Genomic DNA, 20,533 nt, shown 5'->3' on the forward strand with positions numbered 1-20,533 from the left:
TTCTGTGGAGCACCGACAACAAGACTTAAGAGTTTTTACGTCCATTCAGAGGGGCTGCACAGTGGCGCAGTTGGTAGCACTGTTGCCTTGCAGCAAGAAGGTCCTGGGTTTGATTCCGGGCCCGGGGTCTTTCTGCATGGAGTTTGCAAAAAGATTTTTGCATGGTTGTTTGTCCTGTCTGTCTCTGTGTTGCCAGACAGACTGGCGACCTTTCCAGAGTGAACCCTGCCTCTCGTCTGGAACATTAGCTGGACATAGGCACCAGCACCTCCTGACCCCTCTGAGGGACAAGGGTGTACAGAAAATGGATGGATGGGCGTCCATTCAGTACGAGGGACTTCAACATTTTGATTTACGCCGCTTGAACTTTATACACAACTGCACTGCAACTCCACAAAAGGGACTTATGTTTCCTCACATCGGTAATGCAAATATGCACAATGAAATTCTTTGAAGTAATGTTTCAAAGCATAAAGAATAGTCAAATGTATCCCGCTGCAGTCAGATAAATCAGTAAAAGGTTTCTTTATGTTCAGGGAACAGTCCCAATAACCCACAAGCAGAATGACTGACATTTTTGTCAAAACGTGTTCAAATTTTAGTTTGCATACAACGTGGGTGTGCAATCTGTGGCTCTTCACCCACACTGCGGAGCAAAGGTGGGCAATGTAACCTTAAGATTTTAGAACAAGACGTTGTCGTTTTTGTTGTGAATACGAAAAAAATAATTTACAACTTATTTTAATTCTTTTTTTAGGCATCTCTGTGGCTGTTTATCAGAGCTCAGGGTTTCTCTTCGCATTTTTGAGTCGCGCTCATTCTGTGACTCGAGGCGGTTGGTAGCTGTAGCTGTTTTTGCTTGCTAGCTTTTTTGAGTCTGTCATTAAAGTGCAAATGCGTCACCAGTTTCCATCAGCTCACTTCTGTTGTCAACTTATAGGAACCAGCAGGATCCCCTATATTTATATTTTTTTAAGTCTTGAATTTAACTCAAGCTGACATTAAAAATTATGTTAAGTCTTAACTTGCTAAAATCTGCAGATACCAGCAGTGGAAGAAATAGTTCAAATAATCATTCCGACCATAGAGACAGTTTTTAGGGTTTTCAAACATCATTCATAGGAATTTATCATAAATCTAAAATCTTATGAACACTTTTTCACACATGTCATGAACCAGAAATGTTTCAGTGTACATGTAATTACTGATGCTGTGTGTGTGTGTGTGGTCAGGTTTTTTGCATCACTTAACTGACAAATGTCCCTTATATTAATTTAGCTTAAATGTTACTTTGTGTAAAATGAACTGTGTTTTTGTCAAACATGTTTGCTGTGTGTTGATGGTACAAAAAACAGGACTAATATACAAAACCACTATATTTGCTGTTCTGCAACAGTTTGCACAAGGCACTGTAAAGACTATCTAGAAATGCAAATAAACAGTAAAAGATGACAAGAAACCATAAACTTTGTACTACTGCAAAATTGTACAAAGCTGCATTGCCATCATTATTTAAAACCAAAATAAACTCCATTAAAATAGAAGGCATGTTAAAATTGATGAATGAAAAATATATTTTTTGCTCTTTTCAGTTTAAAGTGAGATAATAGATAAACTGACTAACTTTGATCAATGCCAAATGAAAACATTGTTGGATGTTGTACAAACTGGAAACGATCCAGTGACAGGATTCAATATAAAGATCCCTCAGACATTTGGTTAAACTTGATAAGGTCACTGATGGTGCAAATTTCTGAGTAATCTGTTTCACCTTCAAGGTTAACGTGCGACACTAAAATGTTAGAATTTAAATATTTTAATAAAGTAAGTGCTACTTGAATAACCCTTTACCACCTTTCTGAGTCTGGCAACTGATATCTGATGATGTCATTGGAAAAAGTGTGTCCTTATAACTAAATGTTTTGAACTTTAGCATAGAGAGATACCTGACTACAGTTCTTTAGATGTGGACCGGGTCTTATGGAAACAAACTACAGAAGAACAGCAGAGTTCAGTTTAGAACAGGGACTTAAACATTATGAAATGTTTAAGAGAAGACTGTGTAATCCATACCTGGTATATGAGGTATAGTTGCAATAAACAGGAAACTGGGTGTTTGCTGTTTGTACACCTTCACAGAAGCGCTGTTTTTGGATTTCTTTGGAGATAATTTTTGCAATTCAACTTTCAGATTCTCTCCAAATTGGCACACTGATCCATATCATGGGTGTGGTTGAAATAAATCCTTTTACTCAAATTAGCCTGTGTATTCAAAGTTTTTGCTGGAACATTCTCATGAGAATTTTTAAAGGCGACTAATTAATTCAGAATTAATAGTTGTACATTTTTTTCTGATATTGTTTGATTTTTAAGCTTGTGAGGTCAACGTGAACCCCTTAGCAAGCTGGACCAAAATAATGTGTTTCCGTTTTCTGTGTGCTATTAGCATTGACAATCTAAACAAACCTAAAGTAATTTATTTACTTTTTTCCATTAAAACGAACCCCATTTTAATGGAAAAATTGGGTTAATTTTTCCAAAGTATTTTCACTCCATATTAGCTCATTTATAAATGTCACAATTTCAAACTAAACATTTCACAAGGAAGCTAAATATTTAGCTCAAAGCTAAATAGTTAGCTAATGTGCAAATTCACGCGGCGAAGCCCGGAAGTGGACTATCAAAATAAAACCTGCGTAAACGTTTGGGGAAAGAAACGACGATGAGGAGATGACATGAAAAACAATAGAGGAGTTTATTGTTAGCCAGTCACGCCGGTAGGAATTTATTTAAAGGTTCACAAGACTTCGCAAGGTTATGGGTAACTGAATTTGCATACCGAAACTAAATGTTCACTTTCTAAGCTAAATATTTAGCTTCAAACTAAATATTTAGCATAGTAAGTAAATATTTATTTTGAAGCTGTTAATTTAATTAAATTAATAGTTTTATTAACAAGCTAGTTGACTAAACTATTACTTAGCTAGTTAATAAGCTAACTAAATATTTGGTTTGAAGCTAAATATATAGCTAGCTAGCTAACTATTTAGTTTGGAGCTAGATAGTTTGTAAACTAAATATTTAGCTTCAAACTAAATATTTAGCATAGTAAGTAAATATTTATTCTGAGACTGTTAATTAAATTAAATTAATAGTTTTATTAACAAGCTAGTTAACTAAACTATTACTTAGCTAGTTAATAAGCTAACTAAATATTTGGTTTGAGGCTAAATATATAGCTAGCTAGCTAACTATTTAGTTTGGAGCTAGATAGTTTGTAAACTAAATATTTAGCATACTAAGTAAATATTTATTCTGAGGCTGTTAATTAAATTAAATTAATAGTTTTATTAACAAGCTAGTTAACTAAACTATTACTTAGCTATTTAATAAGCTAACTAAATATTTGGTTTGAGGCTAAATATATAGCTAGCTAGCTAACTATTTAGTTTGGAGCTAGATAGTTTGTAACCTAAATATTTATCTTGCTAACTAAATATATAGTTTGACACTCTGACATTTTAAATGAGTAACAAAGTGGAAAATGTGACTAAAAATGAACTCCCATTTCTTCGTCTTATGTCAGGCTAACTGCAGTGCGAGAAAGTATGGCCACGCAAAGGCTGAAGCTGATTTTTAAATTCTTATTTAGAGGTAAATTAAATGGCTTTCCCATTGTTTTCAAGGAATATTAACTCCATTTGTTTGTCTGCTGTAAAATATTAGGATGTAGAGAATTTCATATTAAGAAATAGAATTTTCTATGCTTGGGATTCATTCAACCTAAACCCAGATTCATAGTTCTGTGAAAAATAAATTAAAATAGTCCTAATGTTGTGTTGCAAATGGAGATAATTGGATGTAAATACTTTTAAGGGCGTATGTAAGGCGTTTGAAATGTTCATTGTTTATAAAATGTGCTATTTAATTGCTCTGCCTATATAATCATTCTCATGTTTTATTCGGTTTTAATGCATTTTGATAAGTGTATATAAAATTACTATTGGTTTTTCAACCCTTCCTCTGCACAATTTAAATACCTGTATTAAAGTCTAGATTTGACATAGAGAGGACTGTAGGTGTAGGAAACACAAAAGAGTCTTAATTGCAAAATTTACATGTGTTATGGTACAAACAAAGCTGCTTACATTTTAGAGTATTTAATACCAACTACATATCTGCTATAGCTTACTCTTTAAACTAATAAAATAACTTTGTGCTGTCTTTTATTTTTTTCAAAGGAGGGGAAAATACGTGAAATATAATACTTTATTTCATAACAGCTAGAGATCCATCGAGATGGCATGATAAAACAAAGAACGGACTGTAATCTGATTTGACAGTCAAATTAAAGTATCGCTGGAGCCATTTTTGTTTGCATGTCCGCTATAAACCCTGGTGTGAAAACTGGCTTTCTCACTGGACGGCTGTTGTTTTTGGCCATTTTGCTGCTGTGAAGGTTCACTGATGTGCATGAAGAAAACACAGGTGAGCTCGTCTTTGTATTTTCTTTTCTCATAGTAACTATTAATGCAATTATTTTGCCATTGACTGTCACAGGTTTTTATGTTTTTAATGATGAAAGCAATTAACACATAAGTTAATGTAGTTTTGATGATGCACTCAGTGCGCTGCATATTTGCAATTTTTTAAACATAACACAAAGCCTCTTGCCTAACGCCATAAACATCAGCATGTCTTTATTGTTGGAATCTTTAATATAATTTCAGCAATAAAAAAAAAAGCCTTTTCATTTGTGCACTTTAAATTTTAAAAAGTACACAATTTGCGCAACGCGGACACAGTGATTCAAGTACAGTATGTGTCTGACGAGTGTCATAGATTTTTTTACCCTTCCAGGGGATCTTTTGTGGGCTCTAGTGTCCCTTATGTGATAGTAGGCTGACAGGAAAGGAGAGGGGGAAAGACATGCAGCAAATGTCGTCGGGTCCGGGAGTCGAACCCGCGACATCCGCGTCGAGGACTCAAGGCCTCCAAATACGGGTCGCACTAACCACTATGCCACCATGGCACGCCCGTGTCATAGATTTTTATCACAGTTTTTTATCCTGACGACATGTGTTTTTATGTAAATAAGCAAAGTGCCTTAAGAGCCATAAAAAACTGATTCAAATCTATAAAACGTCTATAAGAAGGGCTGCACAGTTGGTAGCATTGCTGCCTTGCAGCAAGAAGGTCCTGGGTTTGATTCCCAGCCCGGGGTATTTTGCCTGAAATGTCTGGCTGGAGATAGGCACCAGCACTCCTCCTGACCCCACAAGGGAGTAAGAAAATGGATGGATGTCTATAAGAAGCCTGTGACTTGTAATAATAAGTAATTATAGTTGTTAAATATTGTAGGTTTGTGTGTTTTTGCTAAATAGGGACATTTAAGGACCACAATCCTTTGTACAAAATTTTTGTAATAGCGTTGTGGTTTTAAAATTTTTATAAAAATGAGAAAAATAATATAACATTTACAATTTTTTTAACTTTATCGGTTGAACTCTTTAAATACAGAAAATACTGTGAAACTTATTTGAAATTAGATATAAAAAGTGGGTTTTAGTTTTATACGTCATTATTCATTCCCCGCAGTGTTCCTGTGCGTCCCACCCAGTCGTCCTATTAACATAAAACTGTGGTCAATTATTTTAAATCTAGATCAGTTCAGCCATACCTATGCAACTTTCTACAATATTTAATTAGTTGGTTTTTTTGTGTTTTTTTGAATGAGGCATTTATCCGTGTAAGTAGGAAGGATTACAAATAAAATTGGGACACAAGATTACAGATCCACAAGTGTTAGGCAGACATCCCTGTCCCAGCCCATCCTGGGAAAACCTGAGTTGTTTCCAAGTCAGAACTTTCACATAAGTCCCTCCAGTAAGTTCTGTTTGCCCTGCGACAGACTGGCGACCTGTCCAGGGTGACCCCGCCTCTCGTCCAGAACGTTAGCTGGAGGTAGGCAGCAGCACCTCCACTAGGGACAAGGGTGTTAGAAAATGGATGGATGGACTTTGGTAATATATCTTTTTTTTTGCAGGGTCAAGATGTGGGTCTTCATATTTCTCTACATACTGAGTCTAAACAGTCAGGTTTGTCATATTCCACAAAAAGATACTAAAATTTACAATGAAAACACCAGATTATTAAAATTGCATGTTTTTTTTTTCCTTTGCAGGCCTCTGCAACAAGTAAAGAGCATTTCTTTAAAGCTCCTGTCTCACTGGTTGTTGATGATGTTGGTAAAGGCTTCACAGGTTACCATCTGCTGGTGCTCTTTGCTTTAAGGCTGCAGTATGAAACTTGTGTAAAAAATATTTTGTACATATTTGCTGAAAGTATCACCATGTTGTATGATGCAGATAATCTGTGACAAAATAAAGCTCCTCTGACTTCCACCAGGGCTGCACAGTGGCGCGGTTGGTAGCACTGTTGCCTTGCAGCAAGAAGGTCCTGGGTTCGATTCCCGGCCGGGGTCTTTCTGCATGGAGTTTGCATGTTCTCCCTGTGCATGCGTGGGTTCTCTCCGGGTACTCCGGCTTCCTCCCACAGTCCAAAAACATGACTGTTAGGTTAATTGGTATATCTAAATTCTCCCTAGGGGTGTGTGAATGGTTGTTTGTCCTGTATGTCTTTGTGTTGCCCTGCGACAGACTGGCGACCTGTCCAGGGTGTACCCCGCCTCCCGCCTGGAACGTAGCTGGAGATGGGCACCAGCAACCCTCCCGACCCCATTAGGGACAAAGGGTGAACAGAAGATGGATGGATGACTTCCACCAGTGCTCCCAGTGCTAACTAGAAATAACCAGAGCCAGGAGCGCTGTCAATCACGTGTACATGAAGTTGAGTGACAGCGCTAAGACCCTCCTCCTGGTTCTGATTGGTTGATTTTTTTGGTCAAGAGTGTTGCATTTCTTTAGAGGTCAATCGTAGCTCATGGAGGAGGTGGAGGAGATTGATCTTTTCACAGATTATCTGTCTCATATTATACTATCAGGACATAGTGACTGTTTTAACAAATATGTAAAAAACATATTCTTTATAAAAGTTACATACTGCACCTTTAAGCATCAATTAATGTTTCAGTTTCTCTTTGAATGTTTCAGAGAACTCAACGCAGATATATTACGCTAAACTGATAATAGACAGAAGTGCAATTGAAATAATCAGTTCGAACCTGAGCTTTTATGTGAAAGACAACAACGTGAGCATCGACAACGTTAGAATGACAACAAGTAAGAAAGAAACAAAGGAAGATTCCAAGTACTGCACTTTTAGATTTGTCAGTTCCAGAAAACCAAATCAATAAAACTTTGGTTCTTCTGGGGTTTTTTTGTTTGTTTTCTGATTGTGTGTTTCTTTCACCCCCAATCAGAATGTGACAAAAACAACGGTAGTAAAACATGTAGATGCGAACATGGCCACAAATGGAGTGATGAAGTTCTTCTCAAAGAGGGTTGTGATGGGAATAACTGTACCCTCAAGGCTGACTCTAATTCAATGTGCACTTTAAACACTACAGGCATGTGGACGTTTACTGTTTGTTTAACCAAACATTTTAAACTATGTGTGCTCTTTGGAGAAAGGGTTGATGCTCATTAACCTTCTACATTTTGTTCTCAACAGTTGATATCACGGGGAGATTCAAACTGGACGGAAATAACTATACTGATTGTCTGACAGATAAGGCCTCATCCAAATATATTACCTGTCATGCACTTCTGTTAAAACAGGTAAAATCATTTCCGTAATGAAAATAATGATCAAATATAATTATTTGATACATTTGGAAATAGATGAATAATGCAGGTAATGTCTTTTTAGATGAAAACCTTATACAGTAAAATAAGAGGATTTGACAGTCTGGCAATAATACAATTCAGGTACTTTCTTTTATAAATATTAAAAATAATTAAAAAAAATATGCACACATCCATTTTTTTAAATGTTTAAAATAATTATTTGATTTCGTTTGTCACTAAAGTCTCGGGAGCATTATTGTTGATTTTACAATGAAGATCGTCTCTGACGTTAGTTCGGGAGAACTGTTTAGTAAATCTACAAACCTGACAGAAACTCTAAGAGGCAGTATGACTTTGGAGACAAAAGGTAACTACTATATTTTTCACCAGTTGGATTCATACTAGAGTTACATTTCACAATAACTTTACATCTTGTTTTGTTTCTTCAATGACTTGCTTGTTTTTTTGTTTTTTTTTAAAAGATTTTCACACCAAAGTTAAAATGTAATTTTACTATGGTGGAAAAATAAGGTAGCAGTTATTTAAGAAACCTCTTCAACTTTTCATACAATATTAATTGTGCTAAATACATTTTAAAAGTAGATTCCGCAAAATAAAGCTAGCATAAGTATTATTATTATTACTTTATTGCATCTATTTTTTTGACACCTTGACCAGTTTCCTTCCTGCTAAGCCTCCTGAACTTTATATCAGGCTAATAAGGTTCTCTAAAATTGACAGTAATTCTGAAATAAATGCAAAGGTGATCTAATAAGCTATCACTTTACAGGATGATCCTAATGCTACCTCCTTATTACAGCTTTAAAAGAACATTTTAAGAATTTCATTTAACAGACTAGTTTGGGGTTTTTTTTTCAGTTGCGTTTTAGAGTAAAAAAAAGTTTTTCATTTATAGTGCAACCTCATTTTTTAAGATCATAAACTCCTGTGTAAACTTTCTAAAGTTGTAAACTTTTTCAATTCACAGGCATTGTCAATTTGGAAGTATCAAAGGCATCAGTGCCGTATGACAACGAAACTGTTGTTACTTGTAAAACTGAGAGAGAGCTTAAAGCCCAACCACAGTGGAACCTGAATAGAAAAGATGGATCGTTTCTCATAACTAATGGCAGCATCTCAACAGTACAAATTAAAGAAAAAGAAAGTTCAGTCACGATTCAACATGTTAACGAACTCTGGCAAGGTAAGTTTGTTACAACCACAACATTGTAGATCGTTTGGCCCTCAATACCTTGTAAAATGTTCACAACCCATTTTGTCATGTCATTTTGCTCAGTCATCCTTTCAAAACAATTCAAGCTTAGTCAGACTGGATTGGTAGCATCTGTAAACATAATTCTTTAAGTCTTTTAATTGTGTTTAGCTTTGGACTTCGACTACACTATTCAAAATACAGAAACAGATGTAATAACTTTTTGAAAAAAAAAAAACACAATACAAATAACCAATAGTTTTCTCATTCCAAATGACTTGTTTTGTCAAAAGCTTCACCAATGGATTTGAGTCCTGGTGGCTTACTGAAGACCGGCTTATTGTTAAAGTCTTTAGCATCCTGGGCTTCGCGAATACTTTGAATTCTCCACCAAAGCAATGGTTTGTGTTTAAGTTGACTGATCAAATTTGACGTGATAAAGGTCGTGTTGTTTTTGTCCTCGCTGAACCGTCTCTTAACATTTGTTAAACAGAATCAGCGTATTTTTTTCTTCCAAAACCTTAAAAGAGCCTCCAAACTAACGGCTGTTATGTTGTCTGTTTACCTGGGCTGCATTCACATGGTGTTGGAAGTTCCAACTTGGGAGTCATGCGGACCTTTTATGTTTATATTTCTGTTGTTTGCGTGTAACACTCTGGGATGATAGATTTTTTTTTTTTTAACTATTGTTTTCTGACAAGAGGGAATTTTAAAATTATTTATTTGCAGTCAGAAAAATGTTTTCTCCAATTATACTGACGCCTCTTGAACTCCGTGCAGGTCCCATGCAGGAGCATAAGTGCTCAAAAAACAACACAAACAACAAGAAAAAACCCATCTACGCAACAAAACATGTTATCATTTGTTATATTGGACAAATAAGAATTAAATTTCTTGTTATCGGTCTGATAACTATCGTGCATCCCTAACTCTAACAGATGAATATGCTTTGATGTAAAACATTTCAGTTCCATTCTAGTTCCTCCCATTATTGCTGTATAATTAAGTCTGTCCATCTGTCCTTTTTAGCATAAACGCCTGACAATGCTTCTTCAAGCTTGTTTGGTCCTCTTGCCTGACTTGTGGCAAACTGCCAAAAGGACAATAAATGTATTCTATTTTTCCTTCATACACTCCAGATTTGAGGAGTGTACTGTCAGAAATCTAATCTGAGCAGTGGATTTCTGCAGCTCCTCCAGAATTAAATGAGAATTAGGACCAGCCTCTCCCCTGTCTGAAGTACAAACCCCCAAAGCGCACTTCTACAGTGGCTTGCAAAAGTATTCAAACCCCTTAAAGTTTTCCATATTTTTCACATTACAACCACAAACATAAATATATTTGATTGCAGTGTGCAAAGGTATTCAGCCCTCTTTTGCAAGCCACTGTATTTTGTCCTCAGAGAACAGAAGCAACATGTAAAAAACATCGTGCAGTTTTATAGACTAATACAGTGGTTTTGAACTATTTTAACTTCTGAGTCAGGATATTTTATGAGTGTGCAAATAGTACTTCAGTGACAACACAAATTAGTTTAATCAATTATTATTTTTTCAATTTAGTAACATTTTTGTAGAGGATCTCCAGAGCCAATACTTGTTGGATCACAACTCAGACCCCAGCTTTGGGAAGTACTGGACTAAGTCCAACACAATATATGTTGTTATTGCCATAAGCAGGATTATCTAAAGTAATAATACATAAAAAATACATGTGTACATTTCAATAATATACTTCTTAAATGAGAATGTTCACAATTCTATCAGTTTATGTCATAATCCTCATCATTTTTGCTTGTGTGTGGTGGGGCAAAGATTCAACTCCTCAGTGTTAAGAAAAATGGGGTGTGTTCACCATTTTTAGAGCAGCAGTATGTAGCACAACTACTTCCCCGGGAACCACCACAGTGTTAGTTTTTAGAATTGTACTTGTAAAACTACAGGAAAAGAAAATTAGTCTGTTGACTGAGCATTTATCACATAATGGTTGTCTAATCCCTTGAAATATATTTTACACCTTTTGCCTCTGTTTGAACCCTCCATGTTGTTCCTTCCTCAGGAGAGTACGTATGTCTTTTTGTTGAAAAAGAAGGTCAAATAACCATAAACCATAAAGCCAATGATACAATGGATGTATGCCTCAAACCAAAGATCGACATTTCCGCAGATCCGGCATTTCCCTTGTGTAAGACAGAAGATAGTGTTCTTTATGTGATCGTGAAATGTGAGATAAAGAATACCACCGAAAAATACAATGTGAGCTGGCAAGAAGGTGCCATTGTATTACCCATGACTACAGGTAGGAAAATGTCTCTAGTGTTATTCATGTTCGCTCTTTGAACCATCTTCTGAATGCCTTTGTTCTTGTAATACTTGTCCTGTTTATGTCACTTTCACAGACAAAGACAAACTGATTTATTCAGCTAAAATAATAGTTAACTGTAAGAAAGACCAGGGGAATTCTTCTTCAGGTTCTCCAAAGGCATATTGCGACTTTACTAATGAGTGCAACCAAGTCAAAAAGGAACCTTTGACGGTCGAAGTCATTTATTGTACGTATCAGTTTAAGATAATGATGCTTTTTTTCTTTGACACAATGAATTGTGTGTTTTTTTACTGCACTGAAAAAGCGTTTGAATTTGGTGGAGACAGAGGTAGAAGTTCATCTCTCAATCAGTGGTTTGCCGGTTCAGTTCTGCTTCTGTCGTTGTGTCCTTGGCCAGGACACTTTACCCTCCTCACCGGAGGGTGTGGCCACTAGCAGGCCGGTGATGCTTCCATCCAGTAACTTGCCACCATCAGCATGTCAATGGGTGAATGACTGAATGTAGTGTGAAGCACCTTGAGGTTCTTTAGACTTGATAAAGTGCTACACAAGTACAGACCATTTAACTTCTGAAATGCAAGTGGAAATGCAAGTGGACTCAAACGTTTGGGCACATTCAATTCAATATAATCAATTCTGACCAGTCATGTATCTGATAGAGAAGTACTTTGAGAGAAAATAAATATAAAAAAAAATGTAGTTTATTTCTGTACTTTAATCTAAAAAATGTGAACATTAGCTTGATATATTTCAGGTGTTTATCATCCTTAATTTTGATGATTATGTCTCAGAGAATGAAGCTCAAGATATCTGGTCTTCTGGAAATAACAATATTATACAAGTTTAATCAAAAAAATGTTTGAAACGCATCACAGTCTGGACATTCAAGAAGACTGCTGGGCGGCAGATGTCCAGCAGTCAGCGACACCGTGCACAAGGAGATTAAGCTGAAAAAGATCATTGCTAAAGAAGCTAACTGTCCATAGCATGTTGTCTCCACACATACTATGTTAAAGTTCAGCAGAGGGAAAAAGACCACATTAATATCTATATGTTGTTAGCCCATTCAAGAGATTCTGGTAAAGAGCTAAGGCATGCACGGCAGCTGAAGTCGAAGCTTTAAGAGCCACAGCACACACCCAATGCTATAGCTGTCGCATGTCAGGATTTCAGCAAATGCTGAACCTGAGACAAAGCAGGAAATAAACTGGACTGTTTTTCAGTGGTCCAAAGTCCTCCTTTCAAATCGAAGTAAATTTTACATTTAATTTGAAATACAAAATTTTGGAATTTGGAGGAAGAGTGAAGTGATATACAATCCAAGTTGCTGGAGGTCCAGAGTGAAGATTCAACATTATGTGATGATTTGAGGTGTCATGTCATCTGCTGGTGTTGGTCCTATGTGGTTTATCAACTCCACAGCTTGTGCTGCTGTCTGTCTGGAACTTTTAAAGGGCTCACAAGCTTTATGAATATGTAGATGTCAATGTTTCCATTAGCAACTTGGGACTCACCCATAAGAGTACCAAAATCTACTTAAGCAACAAGAAGCAGCATTGTAGATGAGCTGCAGTCCCACATTAAATCAACCTTGATACAGCTTAGAGAATTTATACAAAATCACCCTCAATCTTATAATTCAAAAGAGACAACTGTTTAAAAGTTAATGCGATACTTTTTTGCATTCCTCACAATAACATTTTTAAACTTGGGAGTTTTGCTCTGCATAGTTTTTGTACTAAATGATTTTTTTTATTTGTACTAAACAGCTCAGGATCAATATTGTTCAGCAGAAGGTGAATGGGGAAACACCAAGGCCAACTTTACTGCAGAAATAAAATGCCAGGATAAAGCTGGAACAAGAGAGCGAAAGTGTTCACCTGGGTGAGATTTGAACTCTTCACTATCAGATAACATTTGTTTCCTCTAACTTTGAAAAACACAAAATGGTTTATTTAACTAATGAAACATTTCAATAACATTTAATTTTTGTCCTGAATAGTTTCATTAATGTTCATTTAATACTTTCAGGGTAAAAGGCCGGGAAGGGATATGGGGTGACGAGGTTTCAAAATGTGTTGAACAGGACCTCGCTAATGTGCTGGAAAGTGCTACAGTATGTGAATTTTACTATCATCTTAACTTTCTATCATTGCACGTAAATGTATGTAATGTACAGTAACTAAACTGCTTTTTGTTGTACAGTTGTATTTAAATATGCTTTCAACTTTTTTATTTTTATGGAATTACAGTACATAGGAATTATTACTATAAGAAGTATTCCACTTGAGGTATAATAATATACTTCAGCTTGCTGATTTAAGAAGTTGCTGTAGAATACACAATAATAACCTTCATATTTATTGTTCTTTCAGATTAGTGACATTGGACTTGGTATACTGGCTACAAATGCTGCAATAGTATTTGAACGCTTTGTGAATGTCACAAAGACATCAAAATTACCTGGTTATGCTAACATAAATACATCGGTCGCAGTACTTAGCACCATGGATAGAAAGTTAAATGGCAGTGTTTTTACAAATGAGACAGCAATAGAAGTGAGTATCAAAGCATTTTGATCTTTATGAATTAAGACATAATCAGTGTTCTTTCATGACTTCATTAAAAGGTTTATTTCATTACAACTTCACTGATATACTAAACAGTGTTAAGGTTAAACGAAACCATGATGTCTAACAAAGCAGTTTCCATCTAAGAGCTTTCAGCCAACTCAAAGCTTTTTGCAAAAATGTTAAATGTCACAAAATAATTGTTTGTTCTAAAAAAATAGCCTTTTTCAAGGTAGTAATGCAGATAATTTATGCATCTTTATTAAATTAAAGATTTTTTCACTAAACTTCAAATTCCTAATGCCAAAAAATGACATCAATATACTGTAGGTTGGTATGTAATACTTTTTACACGTCACAACCATCTTCCAGAAAATGACCTGTGATTCTGCTTTTATTTTTCAGAATTTTCTATTCTCATCCAGTCATTTGCTGAATAAAAGTCTTGAAGACTCGTGGAATAAAGATAACACTGACAACACTTCAATGGCTGAGAAATTCATGCTTTCTGTTGAGAATTTAATTAAAATATCAAATATGACAGTGGGGACTAGCAAAGAAAATCTGCAAGTGGATGTGTGCAATAGCACCAACTGCAACATCACCGTTTTCAATGTTTCAGTTTTTCTTCCAGGTGGAGTGAATGTGAAAACAGCTGCATTCAAACAACTGGATAAATATTTGCCCAATCTTGACAATAAATCAGAGGTCAACAGTATCATTGTATCCACAACTGCAGATAGCTATAGTGACATTACCCTAGACTTTGAAATGATCAAGCCAAGACCTCGTAATGTTGAGCTAAAATGTGTGTTTTGGGACAATAAAAAACATGTGTTTTCATCAGACGGATGTAAATGGGCGGGTCCCTCTAAGGAGGGCCGCTGCACATGTGATCATCTTTCCTCGTTTGCATTGCTACTGTCCAAGGAGCCCCTGGACGTCCCTGGTTTGACTTATCTAACTTATGCAGCTCTGTCATTATCAGTGTTGTCACTCATTGTCACTCTTGTAATAGAACTGATAGTCTGGAGCGATGTAGTCAAGACGAGTACACTATATTTACGTCACACTGCCCATGTGAACATTTGTCTGTGCTTGCTGATCGGTAACCTCTGCTTTTTGGCATCTTCTTCCAACCCAGAGAATATTTCAGACCTCTGGTGTCGAACCTCTGCGGTGCTGAAGCATTTCTGCTATCTGGCTATGTTCTTTTGGACGTTTTGTTTGAGCGCCACACTTCTTCATCAGGCAGTGTTTTTGTTCCACAAAGTGAGCAAGGCAAACTATCTGAGGTTCTCGTTGGTTGTAGGCTACGCCATCCCCTTGATCATAGTCTTTGTCACATTTCTTACCTGCAACGGTGGAGCTGAGGGGGTATATTACTTGGAGAAGACCTGCTGGCTGGTTTATGGCGGACTGTTTAAAGGCACTTTTTATACGTTTATCATTCCAGTTGGAGCAATTGTTTTCATTAATGTGTTCTCAATGCTTGTGGTCATCATGAAGCTCATAAGCCACCACTCAGAAATACACCAAAAAACTGACATCTCACCAGAAAAGGAGAAAGCAGCAGCCAAAACTGTTGTGAGATCCATTATCCTACTGACCCCGATTTTTGGTGTGACGTGGATCTTTGGATTTGCCATTTTGATTTTTGATCTCACAAGCGGACCCGCAGCATATGCATTCGAATACATCTTCACCGTACTCAATGGATTCCAGGTACAGTCAAAATATTTTATTCAATGTAACACATAAACAAACTGAAGTATTTACCATACAAGTACTCTCTTTCAATTCCAGGGCTTCTTCATTTTGTTGACCACATGCTTCTTAGACAGAATGGTAAGGCAATGAGAAACTAACCAGATAATGATACAGCTCAATGATGCTACACAGTGTGATCTACAAATGTTTCTAAGCTGTTGTTTACGGCAATGTTAAGACCTAATATGACTACAGTGTACACACCCCTGTTAAAATCCCAGATGTTAGAGGAAAAAACAAAATTTTCCACCTTTAATGCGACACATATTGTGGTTTATTCAACTGAAAAAATGACTCTTTGATTGCCTTGGTGGACACACCCTGAAATTAATTAATCTACATAATGTCTAGGTATCATCGGAAGGCATTTACTCTTTTGCGTAATGCGTCCTTTAGTAAACAAAAAAACGATGATCTCACAAAACGATCAGTTGGAGGAGAGTGCAATAGACCCAGAGTATTATATGTAAACCTTAACAGTAACACTGAAGAAGCTGCAAACATTTCAGGTGTGCCCTGGTTGAGTTCTACATTTGACTACAATGTCCTCTATGCTGGATGCAAGACAGAAAGTCAATGTAAATCCCCTCCTAACCAGATTAAAATATCCATAACATGTGGAGCTTTTGACCACCAGTCTAAAAAGTAAGTTTAACACACAAACACAGCAAAACAAGAACTGTACCCATGGTAAAACATGATGGTACTGTACATCATGCTAGATATGGGTTAATTCGCTGTACTGGTAGTTTTGATAAGGAATATTATTTAGCAATAGTTCAGTTTTGACCTCAAACTGATATCTTAGACCCAAACCCCCAAGTCTGCTTCAAAGCAAAAGATATGGGATTTTATGTGAGTTAGAGGATGTCTCAAAATAAACAGAAGAAGAAAATCTTAAGTGTTTGAATGTCCCTAGCCACATTTGAGACCTAATAAATTCGACTTTAAATCTTTGAGGTCACCTCAAGAGGGAAATCTAACGTTACCAAGGTAAAGTGGGTGGACCTTGCCAATCAAGCGGTGGGATGCTGACCTACTTAAATTAACTGCTTCAATTAATTCAGTATTTTCCAATGGTGTGCCCACTAAAGTTGCTGCTCAAAAACAGGAAATTCTTACAGGGGTGTGTACACGGTTAAAAGCCAGTACTGATAGCTGCCATCTTTTATCATAATTTATCATTTCTGCCAGATAACCGATTTAATGATTTTCTCACCATAATTTCTACAGACTCGTGAGGCTCTACTGAAACACATTAAGAAGAAAGTAGGTGCACCGCAACTACAATTACATGATACCATGGCTATTTCTCTTGTATGTCTTATTGCCATTTGTTCTTCCCTCTGACCTCCAGGCTCCAGCATCTAGTGTCAGTGAAAGCACCTCAAAGTCAGAGTCAACATGGAAGAAATGAAACCATTTTCATCAACATGTAAAACTAGTATCACTACTATCACATTTATGTGCCATTGAAAATAAATGTACAGTGTGCATTCACTTTTTACTGAAGCCAAGAGTGGATGTTTTCCGCGTGTACTTTTTTCCCAAACGTTTTCTCGAGATAACCAGTTAATGTTCCATTTCCTGGAAATAACAATATACTGTAATTTCCCATTGGTTTTCTGGAGATAGAGTTAATTTCCTGATGATTTTCTTGAAACCAGTTCATTTCATCAATGGTTCTCTCAAGACGAATTCATTTCCTGATGGTTTTCATGGGATAACAAGTTAATCTCAATAAAACAAACTTTGCTTGTGCCGTTGTGCAAATACATGTGGCATGTATTTGAAGGATGGAATCAGGTTTAACACACACCAGTCATCTTGTGATCATCTCGAGATCATGAGATGATTGGATCAGAAATGGTTTTCTCGAGAAAACCACTGGGAGAAAGCACATGCTGAAAACGTTCACTCTCGACTTCCATATCTTTTTAATGTGATTGTTTATTAATATTATTAGTAAAATTATAAGTGTATAGTTAATTATTTTTAGCCTCTTTGTGTTACCTTTTGCATGAACTTGTTCTGTATGCACCTTTAGGATTTAATGAGTTAACTCAGCTTACACAAATACCAGCTGTGATCAGAGTCACATTGAATTATTCAAGTTTTAGTTGGTATATTTGAAGAGAAATGGAGCAAAAGACTCAACCTGTATGCCAAAATGATGTTTTAGACTTGAGTCTAGTCTTAGTTTTCCTCCTGGTTCTAAAAGCAATGTCTTCTTCGTAATCTTTGCTTTGCTGTAACCACTCCTCATCTGAGTCGTTTGCAATATCTTCTTCAGCTATTTTCTCACGGAAGTCTCGGCACTCAAGCTCTGCTCTGCAACATATTAAAAAGATTTGCAACCTTAAATCAGAAACTTTTGTAAAGGTTGTTCATAATAAAGGAAAAATAGGTGAAAATTGGGCTTTGTTTCGTACTTTTGAAGGAATCGAACACAGTCTTCTTTTCCGTATATTTCAGCTAATCTTATTGGTTTGTCTCCACAGCAGTCCTCTTTGTCCATTGGTGCATGGAAGGTGTGCAGGATCCGCAGCGTGGACAGATGACCGGACTCTGCAGCATAGTGGGCAGGGGTCCATCCGTGCGCTGTCTTCAAACAAGGATTGGCTCCGTTCTCTAACAGCATCTTGACAATTTCTGTATCTCCTGAGAAAAAAAATGCAATACAGAGTTTTCTAAAACATAGAATAAAAAAAAAAACAGGTTTAAATCCATCCATCCATTTTCTAACACCCTTGTCCCTAGTGGGGTCAGGAAGGGTGCTGGTGTCTATCTCTAACGTTCCAGGCGAGAGGCGAGGTACACCTGGACAGGTCGCCAGTCTGTCGCACAGGTTTAAATCTGGTCTAGTAAACACAAACTGATACATTTTTATGGTGAATCTCATGACTCCACAAGCCGCTGGAGAAGCGATATTGGGTAAATAAAATGGAAGCAAGACATTTGTAGGAATTAGAAAACATTAAACCACACTTTATCCTTTATGTGGACAAAGCTAGAACGCAGGATAACCTTACAGGCTGATATTGTTATCCTTTTCTTAAACCTTTCTGTATTTAATACACTGGACTGCCTCATTTGGACAGGTTTTAGAGTACAATTTAAATAGATTAAAGTAATTCCATATCATTTTTAATTTAAATAAAGGGCAAAATTCTGCACTAAGAACCATTTTTTGTCAGTGTAAATAAAGAATAAAGTTATCTTAGCATTAAAATTACCCTTGAAATCAAAACCATTGTAGCATAAAATGATGACCTGTTTGTGAAGGACATAAATGCAACACGAAAGTGACGGATACTATTGTCCACATTAATAACCAAATTCAGTTCCTATATAACTAGCAGTAGCACAAAATATGAGACCCTTTTCAGTAACTATTTTGGGTGTTATTTTGAGTGCAGTGATTAATCTAATACTGTAGTTTTGTTTTTCATTTAGTCATTCCTGCTGCACTTTTTTTCTAATATGTGAATAAAAAACAGAGAAAAAGGTACTGTACTACAGTTGTAAACAGTTGCTTAGTTGTAGGCAAGCCAGTTTGAAGGTTGTAGTTGGAATTAAAACTATCTTGAGAGCTTCAAATATATTTGAACTTGTTTTCAAGCAGAACCACCAAGTAGCAAAAAGCATTAACAGCGATTGCATGAAAGACTACTCCAAGATGCACATTTACTGTGGCAAAGTTAAACTCAACGTCTGACATGTTAGGTGAAACTATTATTATGCAACATAATAAATTATGTTTAAACTCTAATATCCAAGGGAAACAAAGGAAAACTTTGGGTTGTCTTGCTGCCAGTCAGTAAAATAAGAGTCTTTAACATTCCTGCATCTCTAATATTGATTTATCTGCAATCAAATACATAATTTACCCGCTTGATGGTCCGTCCTACAGTTGATTCAGAGTATTCACAGCAACTCATATTTTCTTTTACTCTTAAAACAACATCAGGATGTGTCTGAATACCTTTTTGGATGCACTGTGATATTTAATGCTTGTGAAGGACAAACAAAAACGTTCCCCAGTTAAATATACTTATATATCTATAAAATGTTCAATAGTATACTGCTAACATACTAAAAAAATCTAATGTATACTGCATCTCTAACATTTCACTTCACCTGTTAGTGGTCATATTGTTATGCCTGGGCAGTCTTCATCTTGAGGTGCTAGGCATAGTTTCTCTTTTAATAGGTTGAGATCTTAAAGCAAAACAATAGGGGTTTACCATGCAACTAAAGTTGACAAGACAAAAGACAAGCTTTAGACTACAAAAGATATCTTTATATACATTTCATGAAAAAGAGAAAAGAACTAGAAGAGTCCATTCTTCCGTTGTACGTCTAGAGAGAACAAGGACAAATGTAACTTGAGACAGCAGGAAGAAAAGACATGGAGGTAGAAGGTGGAGTTCCTTCTAAAGCGCCCACCATTAGCTGCTGCCCAGTGCAGAGGGGTTTTGTAGCTCCAGTCGACGTCCTTGTTATTGGGATTACATTTCGGATTCTTCAGCATCTCCTTCACCTTCTCATAATCTCCCGCTGCTACGATTTGGTGCAGCTCTGTCATTTTTCTGGAGTTGCCCAGCAACGGATTCTGAATTCAAAATGGCGGAGTCTTCACCTGAGCATGAGAAAGGGGATAGTGCCACCTGCTGGACAGACCAGAGGAAACACGGCGCATTTGAAACGCGTCAAGCGCCTGAAATGAAGACAGAAGCTTTTAAGTGATTTATAGTATAGGACTGCCTACATTAAAACATGTGAAATTGGGAGAACATTTATAGGTTTAGACATTTTTACTTGTGGAGAAAGGTTCAGCCTTTGTGCTGCTTATCAGTGTGTTAATATTTTTGTCACATATTGCTGTGAGAAAGTAGCAAAAATAA

At 36.4% G+C, this 20,533-nt stretch overlaps 2 protein-coding genes across 2 annotated transcripts; one reads left to right on the forward strand and one right to left on the reverse strand.

The window, feature by feature from the left end:
* The first annotated feature begins 2,729 nt into the window (after positions 1-2,729).
* Positions 2,730-17,757, forward strand: adgrf3a (adhesion G protein-coupled receptor F3a). The gene is made up of 19 exons (XM_028000418.1): positions 2,730-2,777; positions 4,242-4,488; positions 6,047-6,098; positions 6,185-6,197; positions 7,113-7,241; positions 7,382-7,528; positions 7,633-7,739; positions 7,831-7,889; positions 7,991-8,115; positions 8,737-8,952; positions 11,020-11,259; positions 11,360-11,512; positions 13,056-13,170; positions 13,318-13,402; positions 13,662-13,844; positions 14,262-15,581; positions 15,663-15,704; positions 16,860-16,895; positions 16,984-17,757. The coding sequence occupies exons 3-19, from the start codon at positions 6,054-6,056 to the stop codon at positions 17,041-17,043; spliced, it is 3,075 nt and encodes a 1,024-aa protein (XP_027856219.1). The 5' UTR covers positions 2,730-2,777; positions 4,242-4,488; positions 6,047-6,053; the 3' UTR covers positions 17,044-17,757.
* Positions 17,727-20,275, reverse strand: ankrd66 (ankyrin repeat domain 66). Its single transcript, XM_028000425.1, has 3 exons — positions 20,076-20,275; positions 18,059-18,287; positions 17,727-17,957 (listed from the first exon to the last, which is right to left on the reverse strand). The coding sequence occupies exons 1-3, from the start codon at positions 20,212-20,214 to the stop codon at positions 17,780-17,782; spliced, it is 546 nt and encodes a 181-aa protein (XP_027856226.1). The 5' UTR covers positions 20,215-20,275; the 3' UTR covers positions 17,727-17,779.
* Positions 20,276-20,533: the final 258 nt, after the last annotated feature.

This window comes from Xiphophorus couchianus, chromosome 19 (genome assembly GCF_001444195.1).
Source record: "Xiphophorus couchianus chromosome 19, X_couchianus-1.0, whole genome shotgun sequence".
In the NCBI taxonomy this organism is placed as follows: Eukaryota; Metazoa; Chordata; class Actinopteri; order Cyprinodontiformes; family Poeciliidae; genus Xiphophorus; species Xiphophorus couchianus.